At 36.2% G+C, this 16,231-nt stretch overlaps 1 protein-coding gene across 2 annotated transcripts; it reads right to left on the reverse strand.

Moving 5' to 3' along the window:
* Nucleotides 1-42: 42 nt before the first annotated feature.
* Nucleotides 43-12,782, reverse strand: LOC131074684 (flowering time control protein FCA). Of its 2 annotated transcripts, none has more exons than XM_058011363.2 (17): nt 12,278-12,782; nt 11,322-11,404; nt 11,134-11,212; nt 3,528-3,610; nt 3,369-3,420; nt 3,104-3,171; nt 2,946-3,012; nt 2,792-2,871; nt 2,587-2,714; nt 2,352-2,508; nt 2,166-2,249; nt 1,476-2,054; nt 1,127-1,330; nt 902-1,042; nt 741-821; nt 545-640; nt 43-384 (listed from the first exon to the last, which is right to left on the reverse strand). In XM_058011363.2, the coding sequence occupies exons 1-17, from the start codon at nt 12,504-12,506 to the stop codon at nt 361-363; spliced, it is 2,235 nt and encodes a 744-aa protein (XP_057867346.2). In that variant the 5' UTR covers nt 12,507-12,782; the 3' UTR covers nt 43-360. The 2 variants fall into 2 exon arrangements, with proteins under 2 accessions (XP_057867346.2, XP_057867345.2); XM_058011362.2 differs by having other exon boundaries at nt 545-643.
* Between the last annotated feature and the right edge of the window lie 3,449 nt (nt 12,783-16,231).

Consider the following 16,231-nt stretch of genomic DNA (forward strand, 5'->3'; position numbering starts at 1 on the left):
AAAAATTCCACTATTTAAATACAAGATAGAAGTCGGTCGAAGTTAGTCTGATATTTACGAGGCCACGATATTTATTTATAGTCAGAAAATATAAAAAAAAAGTTACAAATATAAAAATCCAATCAACCACAATATCATACAGAAATTAATTAAAGTGATTGTTCGTTCTCTTCGTTTATAGATTATTTTACATTCGATTCCATTCCATTGCGGTGAAATGAAAATTCATCACCTCTTTCCGCCCGTGGCAATTAAAACCAGAGGGTTTGAAATAAGCACCTCTACCAGATTAATAACCTTTTCATTTTTTAAATGTATCTCACCACATGAGCTATTTTACAAACCTTTCTGACACGTAAATCATCCCAGTTGGACCTTGTGTGCCTGCAAAAGGAATACAAATACTCAAGTTGTTCCCCAGGTGTCTCCTTAAAGTTATAACAATTAAAGAAAGAGAAAGCACAGAATCTTCTATAGATCAAAATCCTACTTACCTCTAAATAGACCATTTACAAACCTCAAAAACATAAAAATAAATACTTGCCTGCATAGCCATTGCTGGTTGATGGACTCGGGTTTGTTGAAGTTGATGGGGCAGAGTTTGAGGTTGAGATTGTAGCTTGGGTACTTGTGTCTGCGGCTGCTATTGTATTTATTTTTAACATGAAAACTGAGACTCGGCAATACATTCTCTTAAAACTGAAAGAACCAAAAGAATCTCAAGCATAAAATAAACTCACATGCACTGGAATTGTAGGATGTTGAATCTGTTGGTGTGGAACATGAGAATGGGATTGTGTTTGCTGTACTTGCATTGATGGCTGTAATATATAAGTCAAGTCAGAACCACATTCTGCTAAATAGGCGTAACCAGAGCAGCCTAAACGTGAGATAGACTCACCTGCATTGAATTTATTGTTTGCTGGACTTGTGAGTGTTGAAGCTGCGGAAGAACTTGAGAATGGGATTGTGGCTGATGCCCTTGTGTTAGAAACTGCATCTGATGCTTTTCAAGGGTGATCAATTCCACAGGTTTCTCCCACTGCCAGACATGAAATCAATAACACAATTCTTATCTCTAATAAAGAACATTTTAGGGAAAAATGATTTTTTCCAATGAACTTACCTTGCTTTCTCCAGTAACACTGTTATAATAATACTTGTGACCCTCTGGAGATGTGTATTCAGTCCAATTACATGGTTCAGGAGTAGGATGTGAAGTCTTCTCTTCAGCAACAGTATTTATAATAGTTGTTGGTTGGGCGACTGCGAGGGGCTTAATTGGATTAAGGGTTGGATTTGCATTAGGATGTCCCACATAAGCCCAAGGCTGTGAAACAATCAAACAATATAATCACAATTATTGTCTTCAGAGAGTATATCTAGCACGTATCTAGATAATTTTTATCTCATAGTAGAAAATGCCCTCTACATATCATAATGGAAGATAGCAGGCATTATAATTTTAAACAAACCTGTTGTTGAGCTTGGCCTTGTTGAGTTTGCAGAGTTTGTGTTGAGGTCATGAGCTGTTGTTGATGCTGTTCAAACAGGGATTGTTGTTGCTGCTGCAACGAGGGATGTGGTTGCCCAAAGGAATACTGTTGTGATTGGAAATTGGCTTTAACAGCCGGTGACTGAAGTTGAACTGGCTGTGACTGAGACATTGGCTGCAGGTTCTGTGAAGAAAGCACAGGAAAGGTGTATTGTGGTACATTAGTTTGTGCCCATTGCGGCGGCAAAGCATCTTGTTGTTGACCTTGAGGCTTAGAAACTGACAAATGTGGCATCAATTGTTGCAACTGCCCATTTTGTGAAGATTGTGGAATATTTTGTGGTTGCAAGTTTGGTAACGATTGCGATTGAGGAGCTTGCTGCATTTGCATAGGGACTTGCAATTGCTGTTGCATGTGAGGAAGCTGCTGACCATATGACTGAGTTTGCAGCTGGGCAGGTGGTTGTAGCTGTTGCTGCATGTGAGGCTGTTGCTGCGTTTGAGGCTGTTGCTGACCATAAGCCTGAGTTTGCTGCTGGATGGAAGCTGGATTGAAGCCCTATACAAAGATAGGATTAAGTTCTATGTACTAAACAAGCATGATGCTGTTTTTCTGTATCACAAATTTAAATAACATCCATCACAATCAAGCTAAGCAAATGCCAATTACCTGATGGTAAGGAGCTGTCACCTGTGACGGGGCATGCATTTGTCCATGAATAGGATCATTCACTTGTCCTCTTATTGGTCCAACCTAAAGGTTTCAAAAACTATTATTATGCCCTACCCACATTTAAAGAAAAACATCTTCAACTACAAGTAACAAGCACATCTACCAAAGCACAAATAGCCTTACCATTGGTGGAACAACCTCATTAGGGCCTCCTCTGGGCATTATTGAGTTTCCATAAGGACGCATAACAGTATTTGATGTCACCCTGGCTCCAGCAGCCATGGGCTGCCAATTTGTCCGCAGACGTTCTCTTGCATCCCATCCAGCACCAGGTGGAGGTCTGATATAAACATAGTTGTATTGAATAGTGGGAAGGATTATTAACCAAAAACATAATCTTGTGGTGAAGTCTTCCTACCTAAGCCCTGTTTGTCCATGCGGTCCAGGGTTGAAGCCATACCCTTGTGATACAGGATAAGGACCATTTGATGCAACTCTACGTCTTTTAGGCTCAGCAATTCTTACTGTCAATGGGTAATTGCAACCCTACAAAAATTTGTCGAGTAAGTTTGTGACATATAATTCAGTCCAATGCCAACCAAATACCAAGCCTCAACAATTACCTCCATCACATAAGTTCCATTCAAAGCATGAATGGCTGCCATTGCCATTTCTCTTGAAACATACTTGACAAATGCAGAACCTGTAAAGGAAACGCAAATAATGAGTTTGAAGTTGATATCTATATCCATCACCAGACCTGCTTAAAACACATACCTCTATTCTTCTTTAGCTCATCTTTCATAAGATAAATACTTTCCACTTGTCCATATCGTGCAAAAATCTGTCATTCATGACATAAAAATTTCTCTTTATACAAATCTCAACGTATTTTTTATTTATTCCAAGGTCCATCACACTCATACAAAATTCACCTCTTCAATTTCCTTCTCAGTAGCTTGTTTATTAAGAGAACCAACAAACAACTTATGCTCCATTGTACCTAAAAGAGTCATCAAAAATTGAAATCAAACATTGCAGAGCCTAACTACAGACAATTTTTAATTAAAGCAACAAACTAAAATATTAGCATTGTTCTTTAAGACCAATATAGGTGACGATAATATAGCATTCTGATCTCAAATTCAATGCCATAAATTTCATAAACAAATGAAATAATGCCCTGAGAAAGGAGATTACCAAGACGATCAAGCTCCCCATCAGCATATCTTACTTGCACAGGAAACGTTCCCTATTTAAGAAAATCATTTACATAAACATTTCAAACAGTATAATGGTAGAAACAACGACTACAAGAAATATAAGATAGTAAAAACATCGATTTCGATTGAGATATACCCCAGGTAATATGCATATGTTGTGAAGAGCTTTTATGGCTCTGTCAGCTTCCTCAATAGTGGCATACTTAACAAAACAGCAACCTGAGGCACAAGAAAGATATGCATGTCAAATCATGGGAGTCATATCCCTCTCTTGCTGATCTTAGTTTTGCTGTCACTTTTGCATCTATTTGTCTAATATTGAAATTTGAACTAATTAATATTGAAATATGTCTAAATCTTTCAATTGAATAGCACTACAATCATTCAGTACTTAATTAATGTATATATTTCTGGGAAAAAGGTACTGCCGATATGTATGTTTATGGGTGCAGTAATATAGGTTTGATTGAATGATGGAAAAAACTTGATGAGATAGTAAGTTGACTGAGAGATGGCACCCTAGAAAAAAAAATACAGGCCATGGACAATGAAAACAGCATTCAGCTATATTATGGTTTTGTTTTCTTGTATTCATATACACCTGGGTGTTGTATATTGATGTTATGTTTGAGTTTTGATGCCCATCCTTCTTGTTAATTAGGTTAGCCATAATTAATATTATTCTTCCAAAGATTTGCAGCTTCATTATCACGCCCTACCCAGGGTTTAACTCAGTTTGTGGAGAGGTTTTAGGGAAAGACTGAGTCTATGGTTTTCATTCTTGTTTTTTAAAACATGTTCACGGCCATTGGCAAAGGCTTGGCTATTTCGTGATGGAAACCACTATTGCACTACTCTCCGCAGCATTGGCAGTTTTTCCGCAATCTGCTTATAGTGAAATGACTGCATAGAACAAAGAGGCATTATTTTTTTATTATGCACTATGTGATAAGGGTTTGGAGGTTCTGTAATAAAAAAGTGAGAAAACATTATTTCACGTAAAATTGGGAGTTTAACTCCCAGGTTTGGGATTTAGCGCTGCTGTAACTTATTAATGGTTGCAAGGAATTCGGATTGTAGTTAAAGGTCTTGCTGTGTATTCATTGTCATTGATTCTTTTCCATGGTGGAAAGTGGAAACCACTATGGCACCATTCTGTGTTGCTGGCAGTTTTCAATTCTTCTGCTTATAGTGGAATGACTGTGTAGAACAAAGGAAGATATTTTTCTATCATGCAGTATGAAAGGATTTTGAGGTTCTCTAATGCTATTCTTGGATGTCTATCTAAAAGCTTCTATTATCAGTGAGAAAGCACACTAAGGCATAAGCTTTTGAAATGTAATTGTAGCCAGCTGGCACCCAAGGCTTGGGCTTGGCCAATAAGTCTTGAGGTAGGCCTACCTACACTAACCTACCTATTATATATTATAAGAATTGTGTTTAGCTTAAAGAAAAGCTATTATGAAATCATTGTTTGCAATGATCTTAGCCTTTGAATTTGTAATATATTTGAAAGTTACCTAAGGCTTGGCTTTGGTCAGTGTTGTCTTGGTTATCTCTATGAGCAAAGCTTATTATGATTCAAGAGAACACTCCATTTTACTACTGAAATTTGGCATAGAAACGGAATTTGATACCATGGCACCTTTGCAACTTTGTTATAATTAATTCTTTGCTTGAGGATCTCCATGGTAATGTTAACTTCCATTTCTCTTATTCGGGATGGTATATCTCTTGTACACAAGAATGGTTGCCCTCAGAAAATAACCGTGGGCATAGTCAATTGGCTGGGAAAATGTTTAGCTTTTTCTTAATGTTTCCTAAGGCCTACAAAAGGGTCTTAGATTTCCCATCCCTAATGGGGATGGATGTTCTTAGTTTTGTTCTTTGTTGTCTTGGAAAAGTGATCAGTTCTCTATAATATTATATTGTCATATTGCCCTATTCTGCTATCTTAGTGACTGACTGTGTCTTGCCTGGCCTCTTTGATTCAGGCCAAGAGAAAGGTCTTAGATTTACCATCCCTAATGGGGGTGGATGTTCTTTGGTTTCATTCTTTGTTGTCATATTGCCATATAGTGCCATCTGTGATTTGCTTAGTGATTGCATGTTCCTTGTCCTTGTCTCTTTGATTCAGGGTGGTGACTGTCATAACTTCTTCCGATGGTTGGGGTGGGTAGAGCCACCATGATTAAGCTTAGCTGACCACTATTTGTATGTCCCCACCATGTGATGCACCTAACAAGAGGATGATGGGAAATGCTTCCATTGTGATCCTTCGGATTGCTAATCATATTTGCTCAAGCATCATGTTCTGGAGCAAGTTTATTGATTTTAAAAAGAATATCGATGGTCCTTTTGTATTCAGCAGTATTGCTCAATTAAAAAAAATTAACTATGAACTTGTAGATGTTCAGATTCTATGATAACCAACATACAAAGTATGTGAATATGCCCGATGTAGAAAATGATTAAATCTACTTTAACAGTTTGAGAACTGAAAGATGTTTATGTGAAAGATTATTTTCGACATAAAACAAGAATTGATGATTTATGAAAATGTCTTTGCATTCTGCCTCTATAATTCTGTTATAGTAAATCTGGTTCATTGTAGCTCCTGAATTGATGATTTACAAGTCTTTGTATTCTACATCTTTAATCCTGTTAAAGTAATCTGATCCATTGTACCTCCTGAATGAGGTGATCATGGGATTTATGTGCTGAATGCTGGCACATGTGTATTTGGAATCTCTGGTAATTGTTCTATATATAAGCTAAGCCAACATTTGTTTAAGGGTTGTGCAAGCAAAGGATCACTTAGCAAAGAAAATGCAACAGCTATTTTTGTTGAAGCACTTGATGCATTCACAGTTAATCATAAACCCAAACTTCTGTTTCTGTATGATATTACCACACTTGTAGCTAAGTGAAGGGACTTTCTTGATAGGTAGTTAATAGGGAGGAGCCAATGCAAAACTGGAAAGAACTTTTCACTTCATTGGCTGAAAGCAGCAACCAACCACTATAGCCATATGCTGTTCGTACAATTAGTGGATTCCAACCTCTATTTTAATTTGTCAATTGGTAGATCTCTATCTTGTAAATGTTTGATCATTTTAATAGAAAGATACGTTTAACATAGCTGACAAATTATGAGGACATTTCAGAGAAAAAGTTTACTTGAAATCCATGGAATGAGTTATGTGATAACAAGAATGAAGTTCATTTTGTCAGTTTGCCCTTTTCAAGTTTTCTGTCTTGACTGATATCAAGAAGGTTCTTGCCCTTTTCTTGTTTTGTGAACTGTTATGACTTCAATGCTTAGAAATGTGCAAGATTAGTTTCATTAATATGAGATTCATGGCATTGAATGCATTCAATATTATTGAATCAATACAATGCATGTTATAATCCCATTTATGGGGACTGATGATCAACAGAAAAGCTGCAGTAGAAATTGAATATCTGAAATATGATTTGCTAAATGATTCTTTGCTTGCATTAAAAAAAAGTGTTTTTTTCTTTTAAAAACTGTTCCTGTGACACGTAGTTGCCTGCAGCAGCGCATGGAAGTGTCCAGGAGCACCTCAGCCACAACGTCTTCCCTCTGGGTATATGAAAACCATACCCACGTGGTGGCCAGGGCACTCCCATTATTGCTCCTGCTCCTGACACATTTCGGTTCAGGCACAGGACCTAAAATTGGATAAGCAGTAACATAACATATTAGTGATAACTCTTAGAATGCCTAAAACTGGATAACTGGTAACATACTATAGTAGTGATCACTCTTAGAATGCTTTCTTGATTTCAAATCATAGGAAATTTCAAGGGAGATACTTCTTCCATCACTGTGATGGCAGATAACCATGTGATGACCTGCATGGCTATTTTTCACAGTGGTGTCACATAATGAGATGCTCTGGTGCCTGCTACAGACCATCAGATCATTAGCACAACAATGAAGCCACCATGAGGAACAGTTGTATGGTTATGTATGTATTGAGCGCATTGACTAACTGCCTGGAGATTGTCTTGCAGTATTTACTCATGTTCTCACCACTGACACTGATTATGCTAGGAAGAAGCCACCTCGAGGTAACCTTCTGGATTAAGGTATGATATAGAATATTTGTTAAAGTCTGTTTTCCCTAAAAGTTATAAATCCCACATAAGTTATCTTTACTCAACGTGATATCAGTAGAGTAGATTGTGGTGTCCCGCTCTTCTGAAAAAATTGGTTTTCACTCTTTGGGGAACACTATAGGTAGCAAATATAAAGAAGTTAAATTTGTATGAAAACAAATCAATTTTTGAAATCAATCTTTGTTATCTGCCCCCTTAGAATTCCAAAAACTACTGTGCCAGGGGAAAAAACCTGACAAATAAAAACTATGGCAGCTCACTACTAATTAAAAAATCAAACCAGCAATATCATTAATTCTCTGATTTGCAATTCACGTTGCAAAAAAAACTAAAACATTTGTAGCTTGCAATTTATAGCTCTCTAATTTTAGCAAGTTAATTAATAATGTCTGGCACAATTAAAATTTAAACACACTTGAGCTTGATAATAATAAAAACATATGACCTCCTAACAAGCCCCAGTGCTCCAACCTTCCAGGCATCACCTAGAGACAATGAATGCTAAGTGGAATATTCATTCTGTTTAAAGATGCTTTATCACAAACAGCCACTCATGAAACATTGGTCGATGTAGATTAGCTCAAAACTACAAAATTGAATCCCAAAACATCACTAAATAATTTGCATATTAACCTAAAGATCCATACCCTGACTCTTGGCACTTGTCTTCCATTTTGAAAACAAAACCCTGTCAAAGAGAAACATATTGTGATGTCTCCAGATGTCAAGAGACTTCAAATAAAGTTTTTTTGCATCTGAACAAGTCTGGAAAATTGAAAATTGGTAAACATCCTATATAGGTTTTTTATGCCTGTATAAGTTATATTGATTATTTTCCTCAAGTGCTAATATATGGCTGATAAGCACTTAAAAGAATTATGCAAATACACTAGAAATTGTAATTTTCTATTTTTTACATGCGTAATTTTCTATTTTTTACATGCAAGCACACGAGTTCTTGTCTAGCAGAAAAAATCCTTATCAAAGCCCAAAGTGCTGGTAAGAATAGAAACAATATGCATTAACACTTTAAATGCACTTGTTTTTTGTCGATTGTCCCAATCCTCATCCATTGCCTCTAGCTGATTATGGTTTAAAAGTTAACTGTTTGTAATGATAATGATTATCAAATATCAATATGATTAATCTTTTCTTTCATTGACATTTATTTTTTTGTTTTTACTCATATAAATTTTATATTTGTCGTCTCCAAATACCTATCTCCCTTTTATTTAAATGGTATACTAATACCCATCTCCATTTCTGTAACAGTATCAGTACCTGTCTCTTAGTAACTACAACACTTTGATGGCTAAGAAAGCACCACACACAAAAAAGAGTGAACTACAAAATCCTATAATGAGTGGTTCAAAAAACACAACACTTGTTCAAGGTTTTTGGAAATGGAATAGTAAGCTAAGTGAGCTTGATTGCAGGAAGAAGTCCATTCTTGGTTCGATTGGCATTGGGATGGCTGACCTCATGGAGAATCCTAATGCTTCACCCCTTTGATCATCACCTAGATGCTACGAATGCTAAGTTGTCCACTGATACTCATGAGAGATGAGTTCCTATAAGCTGACACTCATGAAATATAAGTTATTATAGATTGACTTGACTAAACAGCTGAATCATGAAAAATAATAACATAATTTGATACACTATATTAACACTTTAATAATAATGAATGTTTACTAAAAAATGAATGAACTAGGGAGCTTTATAATGAACCGATCAAAAAAGTAAAATGATTGCATATAGTTTTGCAAATGACTTAACATGCTCAGTGGGCTTGATTGTGGGGGAAGCTCTATGGTTATGCATGCTTGAACCAAATAGTATTGGTATGGAAGACATTTCAAGAAGCCTTGGTGAGTAACCCTTGTGAGCATCACCTAAATCTGATTTAAGGCTACAGGGACCATTCGTGTGTATGAGAGATGGGATTTTGTGGTCCACTACACCATGAAATATGGGTCAACATAGAATGACTCTAAACTACACGACTGAATCCTAACAATTCATCACATAATTGCATACAGTACAAAAATTGTATACAAATGAATGACCTAGGAAGTTCTATAATGAATGGTACTTAAGAAACAACACTTGCAAAAGGTTTTGCAAATGATGAGCTATGTGGCCTCGCTTTTGGACAACGCGGTGGTTATGTGCCCCAAGGACCAAAGTATAATTAGGTTGGATGAGCTCCTTCCTAGAAAATCCCAATGCTTCACATGTATGAGCATCACTCATATGTAATAAGTGAAATGTGGACCATTCGTGCTCCTGAGAGATGAGTTCTTGTGAACCACGCTACTCATGAAATTTAGGTCAAAGCAGATTGACTCAATACTACACAAAAAAATCCTAAAATATCATCATATAATTTGATACACTATAGGAACAACAAGTGCATAACGTTAAATGTGTCTTAAACTTTTGTTTTTACTCAAATAAGTATCACATATTAGACCGTACCCCTTCAACAATATTGTAACTTCAATGTCAAAAGCTAATAATTACATGAAAAAGCTACCTTAAACTTTAGCTTTCCAATATCATAAACATGAAAAATGTTTTGGAGACAGTAAGTTATCAATCTGAAGGTTGAGGCAACCATATGTCATATATCAAGCACCAACAAACGCCATTAAAATTGAAAGGTCTCACTTAACAATGAGAATTTTCAAATTCAAGAATGTGTCTAATAATTCATGGAAGTCCAACACAACAGGCTAAAAACAAAGCAATGAGATCTGTAGATATTATTTGTCTATCATATAGCATCTGCGGCCATAGGTAAAAGTTTTGCTGTAAGGAACCATAGGTAGAGAGCACTCAATGGTAACTCACCCTAAGAGAATTGTGGCCTGACATGATAAGCATCCCGGCAACTTGGAGCTTTGGGAATTTTTGTCGGAGCGCTGATCTGTACAATAACTGAAATCCCTCAATCACATTGGCTAAACCACTTCCATCCACAAAAGATAACGAATATTTTTCCCATTGCCCCACACACATAAATATAAATTGTACAGATACCCATTTATGTGGAAATTCCATCTCTGATTTGAAGTCTGAATATAGGTTTCCATAAATTCTTTCAAGGAACAGTTCAGGTTGGACAAAAATGAATCAAAATATACTTGAATTTTATAATATTTAAGCAATTTCATCAAATTTAGAAAGACATGCCACCAGTTAAACTTTTTCCAATTATCTGATGCATTTGAAAACATTAAAAATGCGTGTATGAGAAATCTTAAGATTGTTTTCCAAATTTCCTTGGGGCATGAAAAATAACCTACCAAGGGCAAATGAATACTAAAGATCATATGGTCAAATTAATACTAGAAGACCAACTCTAAGAATAAATCTTTAATTTTGGATCCAATATTAATTTTCCACAAGCAATATAAAGAGTAAAAATGACAAATGGCAACAGTCCATCAATTAAAATAAACTTAGGAAATGAATTATCTGTTCTCTACACTAAATAACTTTCATAAAGGAGCAGAATTACAAAAGCCAAAAAGTGAAACATTTCATAAAAGTAGAAAAAAAATAGTTCAAAGCAACTTAGGAGCATTTACCTTTTTGCTGACCACTTGTCTTATCTTTTACCAAAGCAACTTCAAGTAAATTCCCATGTTCAGCAAATACATGGCGTACCTAACAACACAAAAAATGGTCAATCACCCACTAATGAAAAAAGGTAAAATATTTTCAGATGAACTAAAAAATTTAAACTTCAAAAATAGTTGCCTAAAAATGGTCATACCTCATCTTCAGTTATGGTTTTTGGGACATAACCCACAAAAAGCTTAACAAAGCTTCCATCACTGGCAGAACGAGCAATGTCATCTGTGATGAAACAAGCAGGGTATACATAATCTTCAGCTAAAATACAAGTTCTAGAAAAACTTTAAGGTCAGATCTTTATGTGAATTTGATAAGAAACAATGTGAGCCAGCCACATGCAAATTTGAAATTTCCTGGGTTACAATGAGTAGTGATGTAGGTTGCTCTTAACCCCCAAAACTGTCACATTATAACAGTATGGTGTTGGGATAGGCTCCATCGACCCCTAAAATTCTGGCATATACAAATTATGACTGTAGGTGGATTGAGAAAGTTTAATTTGGTCCCAGGCCCGGCCATTAAATTGAAACTCGGGAAGTCAAATTATTAACAGTACAATTAGTAAACAGAAAAAAAATTCCCTGGCTTGACAAGAAAGGTCTCATCCACCAAATCCGTTTTAGCTTGACCATGACCTAAAAACATTTTTTACATTTTCAATATTTAGCTGTGTCTCCAATTATGTGATAACTTATAGGGATTTAACGGCATGGGTGCTAAGTCGAAGATTCATTGTCACTTGAGATAGTTTCTTGTGAACTAAACTTGTGAAATATGGGTAAATGAAAAACTACACAGTTAAATCCCACTAAGTCATGGCATAAGTTTTACTTTTTTCATACCATTTCTCCCTTAAAAAGTAAATCAAACTCGTAGCCCTTTAATAGCAATGCAAATCCTGTATGCATTTCAGAGTGAAATTAAAACCTAAAACCTAGACTGCATGCACATTGATTAAAAATTAGGATGAATAAGCAAAGGGCGCACACTGATTTAAACTAATAGATCACCACCTGTTTTAAAAATCAACAAATGATGTAGGAACTAGAAAACACACGAAAAAAACACTTCCCTGATAAGACTGCTATGGCATACCTTGGGTAATTTTAGGCGGGTTGGAATTAACAGGAAACCCATTAACATCCCGCTTCTGCCCAACTATTGGAGTACCATTCATATTTGCATTGTTATTACTTGGAGGCCCTACTATTGTCCCATTTGCATTTGCATTTGCATTTCCATTTTCACTTCCATTCTGAGAAAGGCTTTGAGGCGGAATAACATTGCCCTGATCTGTAGTGGTGATTGCAGAAGAAGCTTCCATGGCGAAACGAATATAGCTTTTACCCACCAGTACTTTGAACCCAAAACCCTAGCAGAACCCTAACCCTGTCCCTGCAATTTATTTTACGGCACACTCTCAGGCTTCCTTTGCAATTACAATTGCTTTCTATTTTAGGCTTAATGCAAAATGATCTAAAAAAGAAAGGGATGGATAGTCTTTATTATAGCCAGGTTGAGGGTTGCGGATGGTGGAGGATGTCCCTTGGATGTCATCCTTAGTTTACAAGGCGTAACCTACACATTTTCTAGTCTAGGTTTAAATCTCTCGAAGTAAAGAACGCTCTTAATCTTAGGCTAATTAAATGATATTAAATTAATTACGAGATAGTTGTGGATTGATGTTATTATGAATTAAATCTTATTTAAAGAATCTAGATATTCAATTCAATAATTGAAGAATGAGTATTTTATGAAAATTTAAGTATATGGTATGGTTATTGTCTTTATATTTCTTTGTTTGTTTGTTGTTTTATTTTTGTGTTTCAAATGTGTGTTGTTTTTAGGTTAAATCCATACTTCAAGGTCTTTGTCATGTTTAGTCTTTTAGCCATGTAAATTTGTTTTGTGATTTTATGCTCTTAATCTCTAGCTTGTTGAATTAATCCTCCTTTAAACTTTGTTGTCTTGTTTGTCCTAAATACTAACAACATTCTAAAATACATTTATAGGATTGGTATGTTACAATAGGTCATGCTCTCTTATGTCAACTGTCATAAATGTGTGTAATACATTGACAAACAACAAGCAATGCCCTAGAATGAATATGAAGATTCAATTTAGTGCACCAAATCAAAGTATTCCACTATAAGATACTCTTTTAATGCTTCTAAGATGAGAAAGGATAATTAAATGTGAGAGGATGTAAATGCATGCCTTTAAAAACATGTAGCATCGTACTATAAAAACTTGTATTTTATCAATCAAAATGGTTAGTAGAATGGGCAAGAGTGAACTAAATTTGAATTTGAATTTTGAGATTTCAAGGGTTAAGTCAGTTGTGAGTTTCTATTATCCATTTGATTTATCTATTCCATGTTTTGGGTCAAGTCTTGTAAATGACCTGAAAATGGACAAACATACATAATGATCCAATGATGGCCCAATGGCCCAGCTCATGGTCTTATGTGTCATGAAAATAAATTAAACACTCTCTCAATTGGTATTTCCTTGTTGGAAGAGTAATAAATCCCCTAGGACCCAATCCCTTTAATGCTTTAGTTTGTTTAAGTTATTGATAAGGCATTTGTACCTTCAGTTGCTCAAAAACCTCTCTTTTTGCCTTTGAGTTATGCATTCATTCATTTTTCCTTTGGTTCACCCTAACAATTGTCCTATCTATGACAAGGAGTACGCAACCGCCATGTTGAACATATGTCTACCCTAGCAAATGAATTACTATTAAGAGGGGTAAAGATGTGTTTTAATTGTGTGACTATGAAACTTTTTAATGTGCTTAATTTATCATCTTTTATGCCATTTACGCTCTAGTTGAGGCTATTTCTAAGTGAAGTATGTATAGTCTACTTGTTGTTGTCCCTCTTAAGTTGGATCTCACTCTATTTATAGACCTTTGCTTGTCATTTTGGGGGTCTTTTCCTCCTTTTGAATTTTACACTTTTAACAAGTTTAAGCTTTGATAAACTATCATGAAGAATTATTCCACAACCTCGCAAGTTCAAAGATTTTTTACAAGTTTTACATAAATTCTATCATATTTTGTAATCGTCTACAACCTCAAGACTCTTAAATTCAACTAAGTTATCAACTTCTACAATACAAATAGCTTTGAATCTTCATCATTAACACTTTCCATAGCTACAATATCTTGTATTCTCTTAGTTTCTAATTATTTTGGTATTTTTTCTTCCTTCCACCAAATAAAGAGAGTGTCCACAACTGAGAGAGGTGTACAAGATTGAATAGCTCGGTCTCTAAGAACCACATTGTTATCATAACATGACTCATAAATTGGATCTTCCATATCATTGTTGTGAGATTTCTAGTTATATTTACTTTAATTAGAGTAGTTTTATAATAGTAGATCAATTTAGTGGTTAATGTTTTTGATTAAGGTAAAAACAAGTTTTGAAGGGGGCCCAAAACCCTTTACAAATGGAACTTGTCAGATATAGCAAAAAGAGACAAAAAGGAACAAACCAACGAAAAGCCAACAAAAAACCATAGATAACCGGGTAAAGCCCCACAAAGTCAGCCAGACCCAAGAGAAGAAACTAATTGATTTTTTTTAGGGCATTAGCCAAGGTGTTGCTAATCCCATACAGTTCTTTGATATTTTCCCTAAGATTAGGGATGTCCTTAGCAGAAGCAGCCACAGCTTTCTTGACACTTGCCCCGGTCCTCTTAGTAGCACCAGCTGGAGTAGCTTCACCACTGCCAATCTGGATAGTATCTTCATCCATGTCAAGGTCCACCATCGGTTTAGGAGAACTGGAATTATCAAAGACCTTAGCAATATCCTCCAAGTTTTTAGTCATAGCTGACAGGATATTTGGGATAATGCCTAGCAAATTTTTCATCTCCACACTCCCTTCTTCTAACGATTTAACCTTCTCCTCCATATCATGCTTCCATTTTATCTGATCCTTGTCGTCATCCTTCCTCTTCTCATCCATCTGTTTCCCATTTTTTTCCAGGTTCTTCAAGAGTTCATAGGTTTATCTGTCATAGTCCAGTCTCGCCTCAGTGAGTTTTTTAAGGTTATCCAGGAATAACCCTTTACCCACACATTCCTTATCCTCACTTACACTGTCCTTAGTCGTATCCTTCTCAGGTTCCTTGTTCTCCTCCCTCTCGGAATTCACATCTTTTTCCTCATTATCCTTGTATTCCACATCCTCCATAGGGTGGTTGTTGTCCTTGCCAGGGCAATCACTATGGATAGGGCTTTCATTGTCAGACTCATTATCACCACCTTCTTCCTCAATACCCACCTCCTCATCTTTCCAGTTGTCTTCACCATCAGAATCATTCATATCCATTTCATTGCCTTCTTTTCCAATTTCCTCTATTTCGATCTTTTCTTCACGGGTTTCCGTCCCAGAGGCACTCTTACTTTTTTTGCTAGAGGTCGCCTTCTCCTTGCTGGAATCGCCTCCCTCCAGCTTTCTCTTCCCCAGAGAGGTGGATAACCTCTTGTTTTCCAGCATGGTGAGGGTTTTACAGTGCTCATAAATGAGCAGCAAAAGCCCGCAATGGAGAACCGGATTTGAGGGATTCTTACTGTGTTTATTGAGGGACCTTGAAAGGGACCTGAAAAGGTAGTAGGGCAGGGAGACCCTTTTGTCATGTCTGAAATGGTTTAAAAGAACAAAGTGGTAAGTGTGGGCCCTGGAAAATCGGCCCTCAACAGTGATATATTCCATTATGGCATTCAAAACCCAGCCCCAGATTTTCTTGATATTAGAGGCTTCATAGTAACCCCATGTGGCTTTGCCAATTCTAGCCCTCTCTTTTTCCTTACGCGAGAACAGATTAACCGTGTTATTGGAGACTTTAAGGTCTCTAAAAAAATTAAGCCCAGAATGGGGCATACCAGTCACAGTAGCTATGAGTCCCGAGTCCAATTTGAACTTAACCCCATAGATTTTAAAGGACCCATTACACCAATTTTCAGAAATTTTGGAAACGACGAGATTTACCCTACCTTTGTCATAATCCACCAGCTTCTCCATAAAGCTTGTGAGG

Source organism: Cryptomeria japonica, chromosome 4 (genome assembly GCF_030272615.1).
Source record: "Cryptomeria japonica chromosome 4, Sugi_1.0, whole genome shotgun sequence".
NCBI classification, from domain to species: Eukaryota; Viridiplantae; Streptophyta; class Pinopsida; order Cupressales; family Cupressaceae; genus Cryptomeria; species Cryptomeria japonica.

Bases quoted from the DNA above. Each gene is read 5' to 3' on its own strand.
- LOC131074684 (XM_058011362.2), bottom strand. From the start codon at position 12,506: ATGGAAGCTTCTTCTGCAATCACCACTACAGATCAGGGCAATGTTATT. The intron at 2,509-2,586 runs GTAGGAAGACTT...TGTTTATATCAG, and splicing joins CATGGACAAACAGGGCTTAG to ACCTCCACCTGGTGCTGGAT. The intron at 822-901 runs GTGAGTCTATCT...TATATATTACAG, and splicing joins AAACAATAAATTCAATGCAG to CCATCAATGCAAGTACAGCA.